Genomic DNA, 18,359 nt, shown 5'->3' with positions numbered 1-18,359 from the left:
GATCCCCAAGTTGAGATTAGTCTCTGATCTCAAGGTTTCTTGGAGAGAGCCCAGGGGAGCCTGATGCAGCCAGGCGAGTCTGGAGCAATCTGGGGGAAAGGGCCCAGACGGCAGCAGAGCAGGACACACACAGCCTCCCTCTCCACTGCTGTGTTTCATCTCCCTTCCTGTGCTTCTGTCTGTCTCCACCGGGACAAACTCGCTTTGGGACCAGAGTAGCCCACCTTGGTTACTGGAGAGCCTGGAACCCAGGTCATCTAAGAGATGAGATGCCACCAAGGAGCCCAGGATGAGAGGGAAGAGCTAGGTGCCCTAGGATTGGAGCTCAAGAAAAGGGGACTCACAGGGACTTTTCTGATGGCCCAGGGGCTAAGACTCCGAGCTCCCAATGCAGGGGGCCCAGGTTTGATCCTGGGTCAGGGAACTAGATCCCACATGGCTGCAACTAAGAGTTAACAAGCTGCAATTAAAGATCCCGCATGCTGCGAGCAAGACCCGGCACAGCCAAATAAATAAGTAAATATTTAAAAAGAAAAGAGAGGGGACTTCCATTTGGACTGGACACATATATCTTAATTCCCCGTTTAAACCTCAGTTACACAGGGGAAGATAAATCTCAGGTATAGGATATACAAGTCATCTTGTTTCTTTCCCAGAAGTGACCCCAATCTCCCCACAGAGAGCGGTGGGGAGATCATCTCTGTCTAGACGTGGTCCTGGTTCTGGCTGCTCACTGCCAGGCTTGGGGACCTGGTCCAGGGAAGCCCAAGGTAAGCTGTTACCAGGTTGGTCTCCTGAGCTCACCAGTTGGAGGCTGTTTATGCTGCCCGTGGAGGAGCCTGCCTCCACTCCCAGGACCATTCACAACGGGATGTATCCTAAGTATCAAACCCTGGGGTTGGTCCAGAGAACGCCACCCCTGAAGATGAGGGGCTTGGCTGAGAGAGCCTTAGAAGTGGTACCACTCTCAGCCCTGGGCGCTCAGCTGGTCACAGGATGCTCTCTCTCCTGCTTCTCATATCTGTTCTCTCCTGCTTCTCATACCTGTTCTCTCCTGGGTCTTGTCTGACTCTCTCAGGCAGGCTTTGGGGCTTATTTTTCTTCCTGGCCCTTAAGTCCCGAGGGCCAGGCCAACCACAGTGGGTGGGCAAGGGGCTGGCTGACTCTCCTGGTCCAGACGCAGGGGGATTCCAGCCAGGAAGAGGGTTCACCTTCTGGAACCCAGCTCAGCTTTAAGTGACACAACACAGACACCTGGGCTTTAGTTTAATGATCAGATTCCAGGGTGGGCTGTCTCGGAAGTCAGTTAACAGTCGAGGAGATGAGAAGACACACGCAGACTTCCTCATGGCTCCGGTAAACTGGCCAGACGTTTCAGCCTACATTTACTGCATCCTCCTGACTGCCTGGGACCCGGACACCAGGTAACCTCCTGCCTTACCCACTCCCGCATCCTCCCACCCCACCCTGCCCACAGGTGCCAAACGAAGGGGCGAGGCAGAGACCAGCCCGGTGGGAAGGCAGAGCCAGTGCGAGGGTTCAGGTCTTCTGCTTCTCTGCAGTCAGGGCTCGCTCATTTCCAGGTAAGTTCAGCCCAGGCCGTGTCGCCCCTGCACCCCTCCCTGCCTCCTGCCCCAGCACCAGTGGGGCGCAGTTTGAGAGCTAGGCCCTCAGCTCAGGGGGTGTATCTGGCTGCCGACAGGGGTGAGACACGTGGAAGGCCTCCAAGGCCAGCAGTGACTTGTTGATGCGGCTGATGGTAGGGTAGGGGGTGAGGTCCACCTTGAACCTGGGGCAGAGAAACATCCATCTAAGCCGAGGTCCGCAGGGCACAGCCTGTGGGCGGCGGGCAGGGCTGGATGAAGCCCCTGGGGCTGGCCGGCGCAGGCCTAGGAAGGCGGCCTGCCGGTTGGGGGCTGCATTCATAGGGAGCTCTCTGCGGAGGGGCGGGTCTCCTGCAGGACCATTTCCCGATGTTCCCACTCAATGGGAACGGGCTGCCGTGGCAGTCTACACGACTTACATGTGTAAGTCTGGTTCTGGGCTCTCATATACAGATTATCTCCCAGCCATTTCATGAGCTTCTTGAGGGGAGGGAATGTGTCTACACATTCCTGTTGCTGCTCCTGCTAAGTCTCTTCAGTCGTGTCCGACTCTGTGCGACCCCACAGATGGCAGCCCACCAGGCTCCTCTGTCCCTGGGATTCTCCAGGCAAGAATACTGGAGTGGGTTGCCATTCCCTTCTCCAATGCATGCATGCATGCTAAGTCACTTCAGTCGTGTCCAACTCTGTGCGACCCCATGGACAGCAGCCCACCAGGCTCCTCTGTCCACGGGATTCTCTAGGCAAGAGTTCTGGAGTGGGTTGCCATTTCCTTCTCCAACACATTCTTGTTAGTGTTTCCATAACTGTAATAGTCCCTGGAGTGAGAAATGGCAACCCGCTCCAGTATTCTTGCCAGGAGAATCCAATGGACAGAGGAGCCTGGTGGGCTACAGTCCATGGGGTCCCAAAGTCAGGCACAGCTGAGCAACTGAGCACACGCATGTGTATGTGCATGCTTTCTCTCTCTCTCTCTCACACACACACACACACACACAGAGCAGTGCTCAGCACGATGCCTTCCACAGAGAGGTTCTATCTAGGCCTTCCTGAAGGGCTGATGGGAGGAAAGCAGAGCTCACTGCTGGGCACAGACACACCACACGGGAGAGAGCAGGCTCTCAGAGAGTCTCCTTCAGGAGTGTCCACCAGGTGAGACACCCCCTCCTGGGAGCAGGGACTATGAGGCATCCCCTGGGCTGTGGTGGGCATGGCAACGGTGTTACACCGGCTTCTCCTGGCCGTCTCCTATGGGCCACAGTGGCTGCTGTGGCCTGGCACGGGGTGGGGGGGGGGTACGTTGGCCAGTCAGGGAGAGTCTGCATGAGATGTCACCTCAGTAGATGAAGTCAGGGCCTGACAGTAGGAGGAAGCTGGGTGTTTTGAGGGGAGCGGCGAGGAGGAGGAGAAAGGGTGCCATGGCGCGCTCTTACCTGTCAGCATTTGCCACCTGCGGCGCTAAGCACAGGTCAGCCATGGACACCTGCAAAGAGGGTCAGGGGGGCTTTCATCAGGGGGTGCACCTCAGGCTCACGCTGGTGCCTGTACCGGGGTGCTGGCCTCTGACGCTGCCATCTGTCTCTGGCCCTTCTACCCACCCCAAGGCTGCCCTCCCCCTGCTTGTCTCCCGTGGGCCCAGGCGGGGTCTGTCCCTTGGGTAGAAGCACTTCTCCCAGCTAAGCTCCAGCTGCCCTGACAACCAGCTCTGTGGGTAGCCAGAGAAGGCCCGCCTGCCTCAGTGGACAGTACTGTCCTCGTTAAAAACCACCAGCACGTAGGGAGGGCGCCCAGCAGGGACAGGATGCCTCTGGGTGCGGGCTGGGGGTGGCGCTCAGGAACCAGAATTACCACAGGGCCAGGGCCTCAGCCTATATGAGCCGAGGATGCCTGAACCCTAGAATCCTGTCACTGGAAGGGAATGGAGACACTGTCTAGTCTAACCCCTCATGTGACAGCTGGACCACCTCTGCATTTTGGAGATGAGGCCTTTGACTTGAATACCTCGAGGAATGAGAAACTCACTTCCTCTTGAGGCAGCTGACCAAGGGGACCACAGGAGCGCCCCACGAGCCAACTTCTGCTTAACACAGAGGATGCCCTCCCCCACGCCCACCGCAGCCGCCTCCTTGGGAAGCTCTGGAGACGGAGCCTGCCCCAGGCTGGAGGGAGGCGGCTGAGTCTCAGGGGGAGACGGCGGCAGCCTGAGGCGGCCCGGGGAGGGGCTTACCTCGTCCCCCACACAGTACCTCCCCGCCGTGCTCTGCAGGATCTGCTCCAGAGCTGTGGGGAGGCAACATGGCGACTCTCACTCTGGGCACGGAAAGGGGAGATCAGCCTTTCTGGGCTTTGGCATCCATAGCTATGACACGGGCAGCTGTCTTGAGTAGCAAGGCTGGAGTGTGTGCTGGAGGGAATGCGGCCATCGGGCCTGGAGATGGGTGATGGGGTGTGGGGGTGCCTGCCCTCGGCAATTGCAGCTACTCTTCCCTCCCGAGAGGACAAGACCTGCCGCTGGCCAAGGCAGTGGTTCTCACGCTGAGGGGCGCCGCGTTGCGGGCCTTGGCTTCCTGCCCGCAGTGGGCAGTGGAGCAGAAGCTGGGCCTCTTATCTTCCAAAGGCCTCGGGCGTGAGGGTCCCAGAAGCACCAGGGGTTCGGGTCAGGTTTGGTTGCTGCCCAACCCACTGCCCCCTCAGCCCTGCCCATCATGCCACCACTGTCAAGGCCAAAGGGCCTGGGAGGTTGCTGTAGATGCCCGGGGCCCTGGGTGTGAGGGCCATTTCTCTGAGAGGTCACCAGGGGGCAGCTCACAGGAGCAGGGACTCACCATTAAAGCCAGAAGTGATGGCCTGCTGGGCCCAGGTCAGCTGGTTCTCCTGTCCCACCTGCTTCAGGACAGACAGGTTCTGTGTGGCCCAAGGAAAAATCAGGGGTGAGCTCTGGGAGCCAGGCTGAGCCCACCCACTCCGCCAAGGCCCCTCAGGCAAGCCCAGTTCCCATGCGGCCTTTGACTGTACACCTGTCCTACCCTGGACCCTGCGAGCTCCTTCCTCCCATCTGGGCCCCGGGTTGGAAGGGAGGTGACCATCTTCTCAGGCCACCTTCTCAGGCTGCCCCAGAGTCCCCTGCAGTCTGGAAGCCTGTGACTCCAGCAGAGACATGGAAGGTGGGGGTGCACCCCAAGGCCTCTCTCCCTTGTGTCCAGTGCTTCTCCGTGACATGGTTCCTTGTGAAGAGGGGGTGTTGATACAGGGTAGGGGGCAGGATGGGGGAGGCACACAGGAGGCTTTCAGGAGATCCAGATGGATGTCTGTCTGCTCTAACTTCCTTTGTTAAAAAAAAAAGCAACAAGGGGGCACAGGTGCACAGTCCGGGGTCTGTCACTCTTGAGTCACTCCACCTCTCTGGGCTATTTTCTTCTTTTTTGGATCCTTGAGACTATACAGTCTATGGAATTCTCCAGGCCAGAATACTGGAGCGAGTAGCCTTTCCCTTCTCCAGGGGATCTTCCCAACCCAGGGATTGAACTCAGGTCTCCTGAATTGCAGGCAGATGCTTTACCAGCTGAGCCACAAGGGAAGCCCTGGGCTATTTACTTATTTGCAAAGTCACTCCATCTTTCTGGGCTATTTTCTTTTTTGCAAAGTCAGGAGTTAGCACAGATGAATTTTTTAAAAAACAGATGAACTCTTTTAAAACTTTTCTGTTCTGCTACTGCTGCTGCTGCTACGTCGCTTCAGTCGTGTCCGACTCTGTGTGACCCCATAGACGGCAGCCCACCAGGCTCCCCCATCCCTGGGATTCTCCAGGCAAGAACACTGGAGTGGGTTGCCATTTCCTTCTCCAATGCATGAAAGTGAAAAGTGAAAGTGAAGTCACTCAGTCGTGTCCGACTCTATCGACCCCATGGACGGCAGCCTACCAGGCTCCTCCGTCCATGGGATTTTCTAGGCAAAAGTACTGGAGTGGGTGCCATTGCCTTCTCCATTTCTGTTCTACCAGTGACAATTAAAAAAAAAAATCTGAAGCGAATCCCAGTCTATGACAGAGAACAGGTGAAAGGAAGGCTGCTCTGGGTCAAGGCAGGACCTGGGTGGCTCACCTCTCCCTGCCTCCTAGCCCCTTCCCACCTCAGAGGGAGGTGGTGCCTCTGGAGGTGTCCTTGGAAAGCTGGGGGCCCCCGGGGGGATGGGTATTTTCTGGCTCCCCTCTTCCCTCTGCCCCACAATCCAGGGCCAAGTCCCTGAGGGTCCCCTCTGTCCTCCTGCCCCCAGCCCCCACCCACTGACGAGCTGGGTGCCGAGGGTGGGCTTGCAGGAGCGAGGGGAGGGAGGGAGCGCACACACACAGGAGCTGCACCTGCAAGGGCTGGATACCACTGGCGATGAGGTCTGACACCATGCGCACCTGCGCCCTCTTCTTTGGGTCCCAAGGCAGGAGTCGTGGCGTGGGCCGGGTCTCTTCCAGATACTCGATGATGGCCAGCTGTCCAGAGGGGAGCAGTGAGACAGGGACCAGAGGGGACGGCCGATTCCTCCTCTTCCACTCCTCCACTGCACTACGTCGTTCAGTCACGTCCGACTCTTCGTGGCCCCACGGACTGCAGCCCACCAGGCTCCTCTGTCCATGGGATTCTCCAGGCAGGAATACTGGAGTGGGTTGCCATGCCCTTCTCCAGGGCATCTTCCCGACCCAGGGATCGAACCCAGGTTTCTTACGTCTCCTGCATTGGCAGGCAGGTTCTTTACTACTAGTGCCACCCGGGGAAGCCCAAATCACCACCCCACCTTTTTTATCCTTCTTACCATCCTCCCCTCGAGCCCTGTGAAGCCAAGAGGCTCCCCAGGAGGACAAGCTCATTTTGGGCCCTTGTCCTGCTGAGCTTGGGCTCCCCCCATGCTTAAGTCTCCCCTCAGTTTCCAAAGCAAGCGGGCAACCTCCCTCCCTCCTGCGTCCCTCCTAAGAGCTGGGCGCCCTGGGTAGACACAGGGAAGGAAGGTCCGTGAGGTCCTCTTGTCCAGGCCCCATACTCATGCGGGGTCTCCCGAAGCTTCCACTTACGGACTGGCCGATGGTGATCCCATCAATCTTCAGGGCTGGCACCTGCTTCATGGGATTCAGGGCCTGGAATTCTCCAGAGAACTGTGGAGACGAGGCTCTGGTGGACTGGGTGGCCGGGGCTGAGCCAGCTAAAGCAGAGAGGAGCAAGCAGGAAGCCCCCAGCCTACTGCCCACCTGCACCCACCTCCCTGGGGAAGGCCCTGGCTCCAAGGCCCCGGGTGACACCTGGGGGAATCCGTGCAGAATCCCGAAGCCCAGTGGCTGCTGAGACACAAGCTTTGTCCCAGTGGCCTGGCTGTGTGCTTGTCCCTGCACCTCGTATGTGGCCACCAAGGCGCCTCTGCAGGGTTCACCACCCGCCCTCCTGGAGTCGTGCTGTGGTATATCTCCTGGAACCTGGGCCTCCCCATGGCCCCGGCAGCTGCTGCACAGCCTGCTGCCCTGTCCCATGAGGGAAAGCCAGCAGCCTTCTCCGGCCGTGGGGACTACAGGGCACAGGACTACAGGGTTCATCCTCATGGGCAGAAGTCTGCATCCCCTGCTGGGCCCCTCTCCGAGGCCTCTGCCTCCTACATCGTGGCCTGGGGGCGGCCTCCTTACCTGCTGGCCCCCATCCTTTGTGAGGTTGATGGCTACTGTCTCATAGTCGATGTTTTTCAAGGCCAGAGCTAGGAGAGATGGGAGACGGCAGTTGGGTGACCGCCTCCGACCACATTCCCCAGGGTGACCAGAGAGATGGAGTCTTCTTTCTCTGCACCACTGGGGGAAGTCCTGGGCCCTGCTTCCCATCTCCCTTGACCAGCATCTGCTCTCCTACCCCAGGGCCCTGACGCTCTGTCTCTCTTCCTCCTGGGCTCACTGTATCCCCAGGGGAGGCCTTTGGGGAGCCCACGCCGTGGGCTCCTGGAGGACAGCAGGGAAGTGTCCCCGTCATCTCTGCCCCCTGCAGGGCCTCACCTAGCAGGGAGCGGGGCTGATGTGTTGGAGACACGCACTCATTTCCCCAGCCAAAGCCATCTGAGGGCTGAGGGAAGGCACTCAGTGACCAGGCAGGGCCCACATGGACTGATGACACTCTGGTTCTGTTTAGAGAGGAAGCCCTTTCTAACCCATTCTCTCTGTTCTTCGGGTTGTTGACTGCAGATTCCAAGCAGGGTGCTGGGACTCTCTGGTGGTCTCAGAGAGGCATAGCTGGGACTCCTAGTGGCTGGATTTCCTCTCCTCCTCCTTTGATGTTTCCCCACCCCCCACCACCCATCCCGGCAAAGTGAGGGTAAAACAGTCAATCGCAGTGGAGGAGACTGTAAAAGTGTGCACACTTGTGCATTAAAATACGGCGATGACCGGCATCAGGCAAAGGAATGAGGAGAGGAGGCTGAGACATGTCACAGTCTGCAGAGCCTGGAGAACACTGGGCTCTGTCAGCTGTGGTCAGCTCCACCCTGGAGGGTGAGCGTGGTCGGGCCGGGCCGGAGGCCAAGGCACACCGGGCTCGCAGAGACAGCGCCCACGCTGCTGGTCTGGCCCAGCCAGGGTGGAGGCTGTGGGCCGGAGGAGGGCGTCTTCTTCGAGGAACGTGTCCTCCGGCAGCCCGATGCTCTTGCCCACCGAATCTAGCAAATACCAGGGGCCTGTGGGAAGAGGGGGTCGTGGAGGATGGCTTCGTAGTCAGGACCGGGCTCCTGGTAGCAGGCTGCCGGGGTTCAAATGCCATCACATTCACCCGCTAGCCTCATGGCCTTGGGCAGGTAACTTCATGAGCCTCTGTGCCCGTTTCCCCAGCTGACAGGCAGCGCAGGGTAGGAAAGAACATGGACTCTGGAACCAGACTAGCTGGGTCAAATTCCAGCTCCGCCCCTTACTGGCTACGTGACCTTGGGCAAGTACCCTTGGGCAATCTCCCTGTGCCCCAGTTTCCCCACCAGTACAATGGTGACACCAGTAATAACTCCCTCCTAGGGTTGTTCAGGTTTAAATGGAGTCATGGACACAAAAGCACTCAGCACCATTCTCTCTCGGCAAGAGCCTATGACTCTGAGCTTGGCCAAGGGCTGAGTGAAGCTGAGTGAGAGAAGGGTCAGATGAGGACTGAACCAGAGGGGCCGCGGTTTCTCCTTCCCTGAGGCCTCTGGGGTTGACACTGGCCAGTTCTGTTTAATTTGCCAGATCAAATAAGATAAGAAGTGAGGAATGCCAGCTGTTCCCTGCCAGTTACCAAGGACCTCTGAGTTCTCTGAGGTTGCCTGAAGCATGGTTGCTACGGGGCTTTGGAGAGCAGTGTGGGAGAGGTGGCGGGTCCAAGAGGAAAAACAGCCCCTTCCTTCCTCTTGTTGGCTTTGCAAGGTAGACATGCCTTCAAGGCTGCGGGCTCCAGGAGATCTGCTGGGGGTGGTACCCTGAAAAGCTGGTACCCAGCTTTTCACCCACACTTCCCTCCACCCTACCCCACCCTGGCTATCAGTGGAGGCACAGCTCTTACCGATTCGAACTCTCCATGAGCAGGAGCTTCGGAAATAGGAATACAGGATGGGCTGAGGAGAGAGGAAGAGGAGGCACGTTAACCCATGCTTGGTGGGTTCTCAGCCCCAGAAGTCCACTGGAGGGGAGGCAACTCCCAGCCAGGAGGCTCCCAGCAAGCCAGGCCTCCTTCCTTAGGCCTGCATCGGGAAAATTCAGGCCAGACTCAGAGCTATCTGGGATAGAAGCCTTGGGGGTCGTGTGGTGACTCCAACTGTGCTGTCATGTGTCCCTGAGGTCCCAGGGACTCTCCACAGGGGAAGCCAGTCTGCAAATGCTTTCCTTACCTTGCTCGATTCAGCCATGCTGCTGTGGTGACCCCTGGCCTCTCAGGGAACATCCACTCTCATAGAGCTGCAGGGCAGGGGGAGTAACTCTAAAGGGGTGGATCCTACTACCAGCCAATGGGAAGCTGGGCTAAACAGGCATCAGGGGAACTTTGAGTCTGGTCAGAAGGCCTCTTGAACTTGTGGGAAGCCTTTTCTGCTTCTGGTGGAGCCGGGTCTGGTGTCCCGGGCAGACAGGAGGCGTAGTTTTGAGGTAGTAGTTCACGTGGTGCAGTGGGCTGGGAGCTGGCATACCTGGGGTCTGGTCCCAGGGCAGGAACTAGCTCTGCGTGACTGGGCACAGAGCCCTGCCTTCTCTAGTCTTCAGCTCCCTCATCTGTGAAACGAAGGGTTGCCCTAAAATGACAGCTTAATACCTTCTGACAGTGGCAGAGATATTGGAAAATCTAATTTTCTGAGCTTTGGTGCCCATCTCTTTCAACATTCCAGCTACCAGTCCTCCATGCTCTCAAGTGATCTCATTAAAACAGCTAGGGAATATGCCCATTGACTCCAAAGCTGAGGTCACAAGCTGGCAGCCCACAGTGTTCTGTTTGGTCTATACTGTATTTAAAAACCTTTCAATTAGTTGCTAACATTAAAAATCATATTGTTTTATATATAATCCTGTTGCCTGTTTTTCCTTAAAAAAAAAAAAAAAAAAAAAAAGTCTGGCGATACTGGACTGTTTTCTGAGTAGCAACACTGACCAGAGACCATTAATAACCCCCTTTAGAGAAAGCACGCCCTCTCAGATCTGCCATGGTCCTGTCCCTCGTTTTTGTTGCTTTAAAGCCCCTGAAGGCAATAGCATGTGAGACATCACCTCTAAACTTTTGGGACTCAAAGTTAGTTTCTCTGGTGCTTCCAGGTACCCAGCATTTCAAAGCAGAACCCAGGACAGAATTACCAGTAATTAGCACTCATGAATCTTCCAGCAGACACATATGTAGCCTTATGGATGAGGGAGAACTCAACAGAATTTCTCAGATTACCCCTGTCTACCATCTCTCTATAGACACTTCACCCAAGTTTCTTTCTGCTTCTGCAGGCACCAGGTCACCAAGCTGCTTGCTACTGAGTCACTTCCTAGGGAGGTCGATAAGAAGTCTAGGGGTCCCCAAGGAGAGAGGGGTCTGGAATTCTCAAGGAGGAAGAAGTTCAGTTCAGTTGCTCAGTGGTGTCTGACTCTTTGTGATCCCATGAATTGCAGCACGCCAGGCCTCCCTGTCCATGACCAACTCCCAGAGTTCACTCAAACTCACGTCCATCAAGTCAGTGATGCCATCCAGCCATCTCATCCTCTGTCATCCCCTTCTCCTCCTGCCCCCCATCCCTCCCAGCATCAGAGTCTTTTCCAACGAGTCAACTCTTCGCATGAGGTGCCCAAAGTATTGGAGTTTCAGCTTCAGCATCAGTCCTTCCAAAGAACACCCAGGGCTGATCTCCTTTAGAACGGACTGGTTGGATCTCCTTGCAGTCCAAGGGACTCTCAAGAGTCTTCTCCAACACCACAGTGCAAAAGCATCAATTCTTCGGTGCTCAGCTTTCTTCACAGTCCAACTCTCACATCCATACATGACTACTGGAAAAACCATAGCCTTGACTAGAGGGACCTTTGTTGGCAAAGTAATGTCTCTGCTTTTGAATATGCTATCTAGGTTGGTCATAACTTTCCTTCCAAGGAGTAAGCGTCTTTTAATTTCATGGCCACAATCACTAACTGCAGTGATTTTGGAGCTCCAAAAAATAAAGTCTGACACTGTTTCCACTGTTTCCCCATCTATTTACCATGAAATGATGCCATGATCTTCGTTTTCTCAATGTTGAGCTTTAAGCCAACTTTTTCACTCTCCTCTTTCACTTTCATCAAGAGGTAACGATTCCTCTTCACTTTCTTGCATAAGGGTGGTGTCATCTGCATAGCTGAGGTTATTGATATTTCTCCCAGGCAATCTTGATTCCTTCCTTGTGCTTCCTCCAGTCCAGCGTTTCTCATGATGTACTCTGCATATAAGTTAAATAAGCAGGGTGACAATACACAGCCTTGATGTACTCCTTTTCCTATTTGGAACCAGTCTGTTGTTCCATGTCTAGTTCCAGTTCTAACTGTTGCTTCCTGACCTGCATATAGATTTCTCAAGAGGCAGATCAGGTCGTCTGGTATTCCCATCTCTTTCATAATTTTCCATAGTTTATTGTGATCCATACAGTCAAAGGCTTTGGTATAGTCAATAAAGCAGAAATAGATGTTTTTCTGGAACTCTCTTGCTTTTTTGATGATACAGCAGATGTTGGCAATTTGATCTCTGGTTCCCCCGCCTTTTCTAAAACCAGCTTGAACATCTGTAAGTTCACGGTTCACGTATTGCTGAAGTCTGGCTTGGAGAATTTTGAGCATTACCTTACTAGCATGTGAGATGAGTGCAATTGTGTGGTAGTTTGAGCATTCTTTGGCATTGCCTTTCTTTGGGATTGGAATGAAAATGGACCTTTTCCAGTCCTGTGGCCACTGCTGAGGAGTGGCCACAAGGAGGAAGAAAGGACAAACTTTTTTTGCTCTACATTCCTTAAGATTATATAACAATGTATCCTGCCAGAGGACAGTCTCTGGATTATACCTTCTGGCTAATCCTGTTATCTTAAAATGTAAATTATGGGAGTAGGTTTGGTCTTTACAAGGATTAGATAGATAGATAGATAGTGAAGTCTGACTCTTTGCAACCCCAGGGACAGTAGCCAACCAGGCTCCTCCGTCCATGGGATTTTCCAGGCAAGAATACTAGAGTGGGTTGCCATTTCCTTCTCCAGGGGATCTTCCCGACCCACGGATTGAACCCAGGTCTCTGGCATTGTAGGCAGACGCTTTACTGTCACCAGGGAACTTTTTACAAGGATTATATAACAATAATGTACCTTGCCTGAGGACAGTCTCTGGATTAAACCTTCTGCTAATCCTGTTATCTTAAAATGTAAATTATGGGAGTAGGTCTGGTCTTTACAACCTCCAGACACTCTTTGGATTCACTGGAGAGTATATAACTCCATTGCCTTAGAGAGTATATAACTCATTGCATTACTCCATAGCAAGAGGGTACTCTTTCTACCCCCTTCTGATGTCTATGTCAGAAGCTTTCTCTATCTCCTTTATACTTTAATAAAACTTTATTACACAAAAGCTCTGAGCGATCAAGCCTCATCTCTGGCCCTAGATTGAATTCTTCTCCTCTGGAGGCCAAGAATCCCAGCATCTTTGCGTGGTTCAGCAACAACCTTTCATCTCGGGGGCTCATCCAGGATTCTTCAGAACAAGGTAAGGATGCTTGGAGCTCTAGTTCTTTGTTCTCCTAGTGAACACGTTTTCTGCTGTACTTTACTAACTCTACGCTGTGCTTGTGTGAATGAATGAAATGCCCTGCGTGAAGCAAGTGAGGAGCCCTGCTCTGCGGTTCCACAGTGACCTCATACGGCTTATGGCAGAAACCTGTCGGGGGTTTATACCAACCTGCCAATGCCAAGAGGCATCCAATGTCTCCTTTGGTGACTAACCAGAAATGGGCAAAGCATGTGGACCGAACTCTTTCTCAGTCAAACTTTCGGTCTCTTTGACCATTTCATAACTCCTTGGAAATTAGGAGTACTAACCTAATCTGTCGCATCATAGACTTTCAAGGGACTTATGAGCTATGCTGTTACTGTGTATTGTTACTTAGATCCCAAACTTGGATTGGTAGTCAGGAAGCGCCTAGCCTCACTAGGAATCAAAAGTTTGGAAGTTAGATGGAGCTCTAGCTACAAGAGCATCTCTGAGGTTAAAGGTTACTGAGATTGGAACTACAATGGGTTTTTTTTTACTTTGGTAACGCTGGGTCTTAGTGGACCAGAGGAGACTCTTATACTGGTGTGGTGACGCTTAGGAGGCTCTTATACTGGTATGATGATGCTTGGAAGGAACATCTCAGTTTTATGTTCGTTATCGGTCTTATTGTGGTCAGGAATATACTCAGGGTCGTGCACAGGCACTCAGGTGATGAACGGTGCCCCCAGCGATCTTAGCCTGGGAGGCATTCCAGAAGGTTACTCTGATTGCACCCCAGGTGGCATCAGAGGTAATGGTGAAGAGCCGGATGTTAGGGATGCCATCAGGTCTATCCCTGGTACATCCCCACCCCGTCTCGGTGGTAGAACCGAGAGGGACGAGTACGGCGCCTTCGTCAGTTAAGTGACAGATTAAGTCCGACCAGGAAAGAAAAGCTTTGGTGTAAAATCTGTCTATACCCCCATCTAGAGCAAGGAGGGATGCCTCCAGTAGAAAGATGGCACTGGTCACTTTTTTTCTCTCTTACAGATGGGCGCTAACTATTCCAGCCTCAGTCCTTTGAACTATATCCTGAAAAATGGATAGATTTGATGCCCAGGGCTTAAAGAATTTACACCTGGTCTTCCTATGTGATACTGCATGGTCATGGTATCCATTAGAGGATGGCAAACAGTGGCCAGTTGGAGGGTCTCTTAAGTATAATACTGTTTTACCATTAGACTGGTTCTGCAGAAAACAAGGGAAATGGGTACAAATAGCATATGTGTTGCCCTTTTTTCTCTCTGTGAAATATGCCAGACTTGTGTCCTAAGGGTATAGATTTGGGTGTGACTCCTTCAGGTCCCTCCTGTCCTCCTACTTTATTAGATGAGATGGAGGACAGGAGACAAAGAGATAAAGAAAAGCAAGTTTCTCCAATCTATCCCTGGGATCATATGCACAGAGCAGCCAGAGAGACTGAGGAACAGCCACACAAGCTGTTGCCTCTTCATGAAGCACCCACCGGGAGAAATAATCAGTCTATGAGAGTTAATAAGCCTTTTTCTTATTAAGAAATACAAAGAATCAAGGAGGATCTGGGAGACTATTTAGAGGACCCAGAAAAATATATTAGAGCTTTTAAAGGTGTTACTCTACTTTATGACCTTACTTGGAAGGATGATGTATATCTTGGAAAAACGCTGACTCCCAACTCAAAAACTCATTGGAAAGTATACAACTCCATTGCTAACACTAGCAAGCGGGTACTCTTTCTACCCTCTTCTGATGTCTACGTCAGAAGCTTTCTCTATCTCTTTTATACTTTAATAAAACTTTATTACACAAAAGCTCTGAGCGATCAAGCCTCGTCTCTGGCCCCGGATTGAATTCTTCTCCTCTGGAGGCCAAGAATCCCAGCATCTTTGTATAGTTCAGCAACCTTTCACTACCTGACCCTGCTTTCATCATCCTCGAAATACCAACTCCACTTTCCATGCAGGTAAGGACACAAGTGGGAACCCAGTCCTCCTAAATTAGTTCCTGAGCCTGAGAGTTTTAGTCTATCCTGAAGGCAACTTTCATGGGGAAAGTGAAGATAGTTCTGGCACAGAGGGCAACTGATAGGCGGTAGACATCCTTGGAGGAAGAGTTTGGTGGCCACAATTAGATGTACCCTGCTCCACGGTGCCTCCCTTTCCTTACCTGGTTAGGCTGGAGGAGGCCCCTGAGGCCCAGAGGCAGCAACTGCTGAAACAGAATGGAATCTCTAGAGAGCCGCAAACAGTAGATTAGAATCTCTGAAGAAACACCTTACCTAGTTACTGAATGTTATACCTTTGACCTGTGCTAAGGGTGAGCACAGAACCACTGTAAATGCCATTAAGCCCTCACGTTTCCTACTTATGGGCCACCAGCAGATATAACCAAGGGCGGTTTCTGGTCTCTCTCTTACCAATGATACCTGCATAAACCATTCCATATTCCTTTTTGCATTTGCAGAGCTAAATTTTAAAAGTTAAAAGAGTGAAGTCACTCAGTCATGTCCGACTCTCTGCGACTTCATGGACAGTAGCCCACCAGGCTCCTCAGACCATGGGATTTTCCAGGCAAGGATACTGGAGTGGATTGCCATTTCCTTCTCCAGGGGATCTTCCTGACCCAGGGATTGAACCCAGGGCTCCTGTATTGCAGGCAGACGCTTTACCATCTGAGCCACCAGGGAAAGTTCTATTATTATTAAAGCTATGCTATATTCCACCTGATGTTCCTGCCACCTTCCTTTGAGCTACAATCGCTGTTCTCACTCTTTAATAAAGAGATCGATATAGCGGTTTGGGGACAGGCCTGGGAAATGCAAATTAAAACCGGTAAAGTCTCCAAGTGATTGTTATGACCACAAGTGCCACCACCTCCCCTTGGCACTCTCTCAAAATGCAAACAACCCTGGAAGGCTATTTGCTAACTGTAAGACCCGATGCTGAAGCTGAAACTCCAATACTTTGGCCACCTGATGCGAAGAGCTGACTCCTTGGAAAAGACCCTGATGCTGGGAAAGAGTGAGGGCAGGAGGAGAAAGGAGGAGGGGACGACAGACGATGAAATGGTTTGATAGCATCACCGACTCGATGGACATGAGTTTGAGTAAATTCCGGGAGCTGGTGATGGACAGGGAGGCCTGGCGTGCTGCAGTCCGCGGGTTCGCAAAGAGTCGGGCACGACTGGACTGAACTGAAATGAACTCAACTGAGACCTGTAGGGCTGACCGCCGGGAAAAAGTACGCAGGCCAGTGTGCAGAACAGGGAGACGAGAAACGGTGCTAGGAAGCCCCAGCGGGTCGAGCTGGGGGCTGGCGAGACTAGCACGAAGGGTACGACTAAAACAACCCGCGGAACCTCGAGTTCCGTGCCTCGGGCCCAATCCCCGCTCCAACCCCCACTGTGCAACGCGCAGGCGCAGAGCCGAGTCCGAGCGGCGCACGGCCTGCTGGGAGTCTTTGTGGGAGCTGTGGGCGGGGCCGAGCGTCACCTTTGACCCCGGCCCCAGGGTTGTCTCAGTGTTTCTAAGCAGCGGCCCCTCGCCTCAGATACGCGGCACAGACCTTCCCTACTTGCATCTCGCGCTGCGGGCGGCCCCTCCTTCCGGGTCAGGAAACTTCGCGCCGGCGACTCTCCGACTCGGCGACGATTCGGGCCCAGTGGGACCCTAAAACGTCGAACTTCGGTTTTAGTCTGGGTAGAAGAGAGGGTCCGGCCCCCAACACGTCAGAACTTCAGTTTTGGTCTTGGTAAAAGCGAGGGGCCGGACCCAACACGTCAGGACTTCGGTTTTGGTCAGGGTAGAAGCGAGGGGCCGGACCCAACACGTCAGGACTTTGGTTTGGGTCTCGGTAAAAGTGAGGGGCCGGACCCAAGACGTCTGGACTTTGGTTTTGATCTGGGTAGAAGCGAGGGGCCGGCCGAGCATGCGCCCCAAAGTCTTGGGTAGCTCGGCCCACCCCGCCGCCACGCCCCCAGCCCCGGCGCCGCTGGGAGCCGCAGCTCTCTGAGCCCGCCTTCTCCCCGGGCCGGCGCCCGCGCGTCATGCTGTGCGCCACTAGCCGCCTCCTAGCGGCCCGGGAGGCGAGCGCCCTCCCCGCCCACCCCAGAGGCCGGGCCCCGGCGCCGCGCAGCCGGCGCAGGGAACTACATTTCCCAGGGCACCCCGAGCTGCCCCCTGGTGACTTCTTGGTGGGGCGCTTCACGAAACCCAGCGTGCCTACGGGCCGGAGGGTCATCCTGAGGAAGGGAAGAATGCCGCCGGCCGCCGGCGGAGGCCTGGCGGGATCCGAACTGCGCCCCCGGAGGGGCCGATGTGGGTCCCAGGCGGCTCGGGCCGCAGGCCGGGACGTGGCCACGGAGGCGGCTACAGCGCGGAGCCCCAAACGGCCTGCTCTTCCGAGCTCGCGGCGCTTCGAGGCGGCCGGCCGGTGGGCCCTGCTGGCCCTGGTGACGCTGACGTCCTTCGCCAGCCGCTTCCACCGTCTGGACCAGCCGCCGCACATCTGGTGAGTGCTGGGAGGGTCTGGGCGGGCGCCGTGGCCACGAGGAAGGAGGGGCGCGTCTTCTCATTGGCCCGGGGTCGCGGAGGGGCGGGATTCACAGTGGGAGGGGCGGGGCCCGCTGGTGGGTGGGGATACAGGTTGCTGGTGGTGGCCTTTGGCCAGGTGCATCCTTCGGGAGAAGAAATAGATTTTAGCTTTGGTGGGTGGCAGTGAGATTCCTCAGTATGTGAGGAAGGAGTCTTCCTGTCTTGCAGATTGTGCTGCAGTGCCTCACGTGGCTTTTAAAGATGCTCTGAACTTTCCCAGGAGAATTGGAAATCCTCAGTATAGAATTTCCTCAGCCCGAGTTGCTAATCTGCAGGGTGTCCGCGCCTCAGTGGGCGGGGGTGGTGGGGGGTGGGAATGTTCCTACTGGTTCCTAACAGGTTTTCAGGAACCTGAACAACTTGTGTGTCCATGGGTGATAACAAGTGTCCCACCTGGCAGGTCTGGGGTCATCCTGTGAGGAGAGACATATTTTCTTACAGATTTTGTTGGACTGAGTTGCAGGAGTCAAATTCATTTAAAAAGCTTCAAGAGTCTCCAGCTGGAAAGAGGAAGAGCTTTATATGATCTGAAAATGGTTAATGTGTTTGACCAAAAAGTGATCCTATGTTTTCTTTGCATCACTGAGAAGAAAGTTAGTGTAGAGGTTGATAGAAATGGAACTCCTTGACTAAAAAGCAAGCTAACAGATTATCAGGTTACCCCACTTGGAAGCTAAGGAATTAGCTTGTTATTATTTCATGAGTGCTGACCGAAGATATGAGACTCCTGGGTCAGAGTCAAAAGACTTACTACTCGCAGGATGAATATGGGCAAGCTGGATTCAATTTCTCATGGCCCGGAAACCCCCCATGGTGGCGCTATGGGCTCAGATGGAACACCTAGCACACAGTGGGTTGCCTTGCAACTAAGGAACAACAAACCCAAGGGATTTACTGTTTTATAGCAAGCAATAAGCAAGCATAC

General features: G+C 54.0%; 2 protein-coding genes across 10 annotated transcripts in view; one reads left to right on the top strand and one right to left on the bottom strand.

Annotated features, from left to right (window-relative positions):
* Nucleotides 1–1,253: 1,253 nt before the first annotated feature.
* On the bottom strand, nt 1,254–16,753 carry GSTZ1 (glutathione S-transferase zeta 1). Of its 7 annotated transcripts, none has more exons than XM_024997481.2 (10): nt 16,407–16,753; nt 9,143–9,194; nt 7,264–7,331; nt 6,664–6,744; nt 5,962–6,087; nt 4,631–4,828; nt 4,430–4,508; nt 3,832–3,884; nt 3,038–3,087; nt 1,254–1,789 (listed from the first exon to the last, which is right to left on the bottom strand). In XM_024997481.2, the coding sequence occupies exons 1-10, from the start codon at nt 16,419–16,421 to the stop codon at nt 1,663–1,665; spliced, it is 849 nt and encodes a 282-aa protein (XP_024853249.1). In that variant the 5' UTR covers nt 16,422–16,753; the 3' UTR covers nt 1,254–1,662. The 7 variants fall into 7 exon arrangements, with proteins under 7 accessions (XP_024853249.1, XP_024853250.1, XP_024853248.1 ...); XM_024997482.2 differs by lacking the exon at nt 16,407–16,753 and adding an exon at nt 15,010–15,094; XM_024997480.2 differs by lacking the exon at nt 16,407–16,753 and adding an exon at nt 9,468–9,511.
* POMT2 (protein O-mannosyltransferase 2) overlaps nt 16,361–18,359 on the top strand; it is a 45,276-nt gene continuing 43,277 nt past the window's right edge. For 2 of the 3 annotated variants that reach the window (XM_005212200.5, XM_005212199.5), the window contains exon 1: nt 16,361–17,351. In XM_005212200.5, coding sequence (XP_005212257.3) covers nt 16,888–17,351 — 464 coding nt within the window. In that variant the 5' untranslated portion in view covers nt 16,361–16,887. The remainder of the gene's footprint in view (nt 17,352–18,359) is intronic. The other variant, NM_001192896.1, reaches the window with a different exon arrangement.

The sequence above is a fragment of the Bos taurus genome, chromosome 10, assembly GCF_002263795.3.
Source record: "Bos taurus isolate L1 Dominette 01449 registration number 42190680 breed Hereford chromosome 10, ARS-UCD2.0, whole genome shotgun sequence".
Lineage (NCBI taxonomy): Eukaryota > Metazoa > Chordata > Mammalia > Artiodactyla > Bovidae > Bos > Bos taurus.
This window is presented reverse-complemented; position numbering and strand designations above follow the sequence as displayed.

Bases quoted from the DNA above. Each gene is read 5' to 3' on its own strand.
- GSTZ1 (XM_024997480.2), bottom strand. The intron at 4,829-5,961 runs GTGCAGCTCCTG...CCTCTTCACAAG, and splicing joins GTGGTATCCAGCCCTTGCAG to GAACCATGTCACGGAGAAGC. The intron at 1,790-3,037 runs GTAAGAGCGCGC...TCTCTGCCCCAG, and splicing joins CAGGTGGCAAATGCTGACAG to GTTCAAGGTGGACCTCACCC.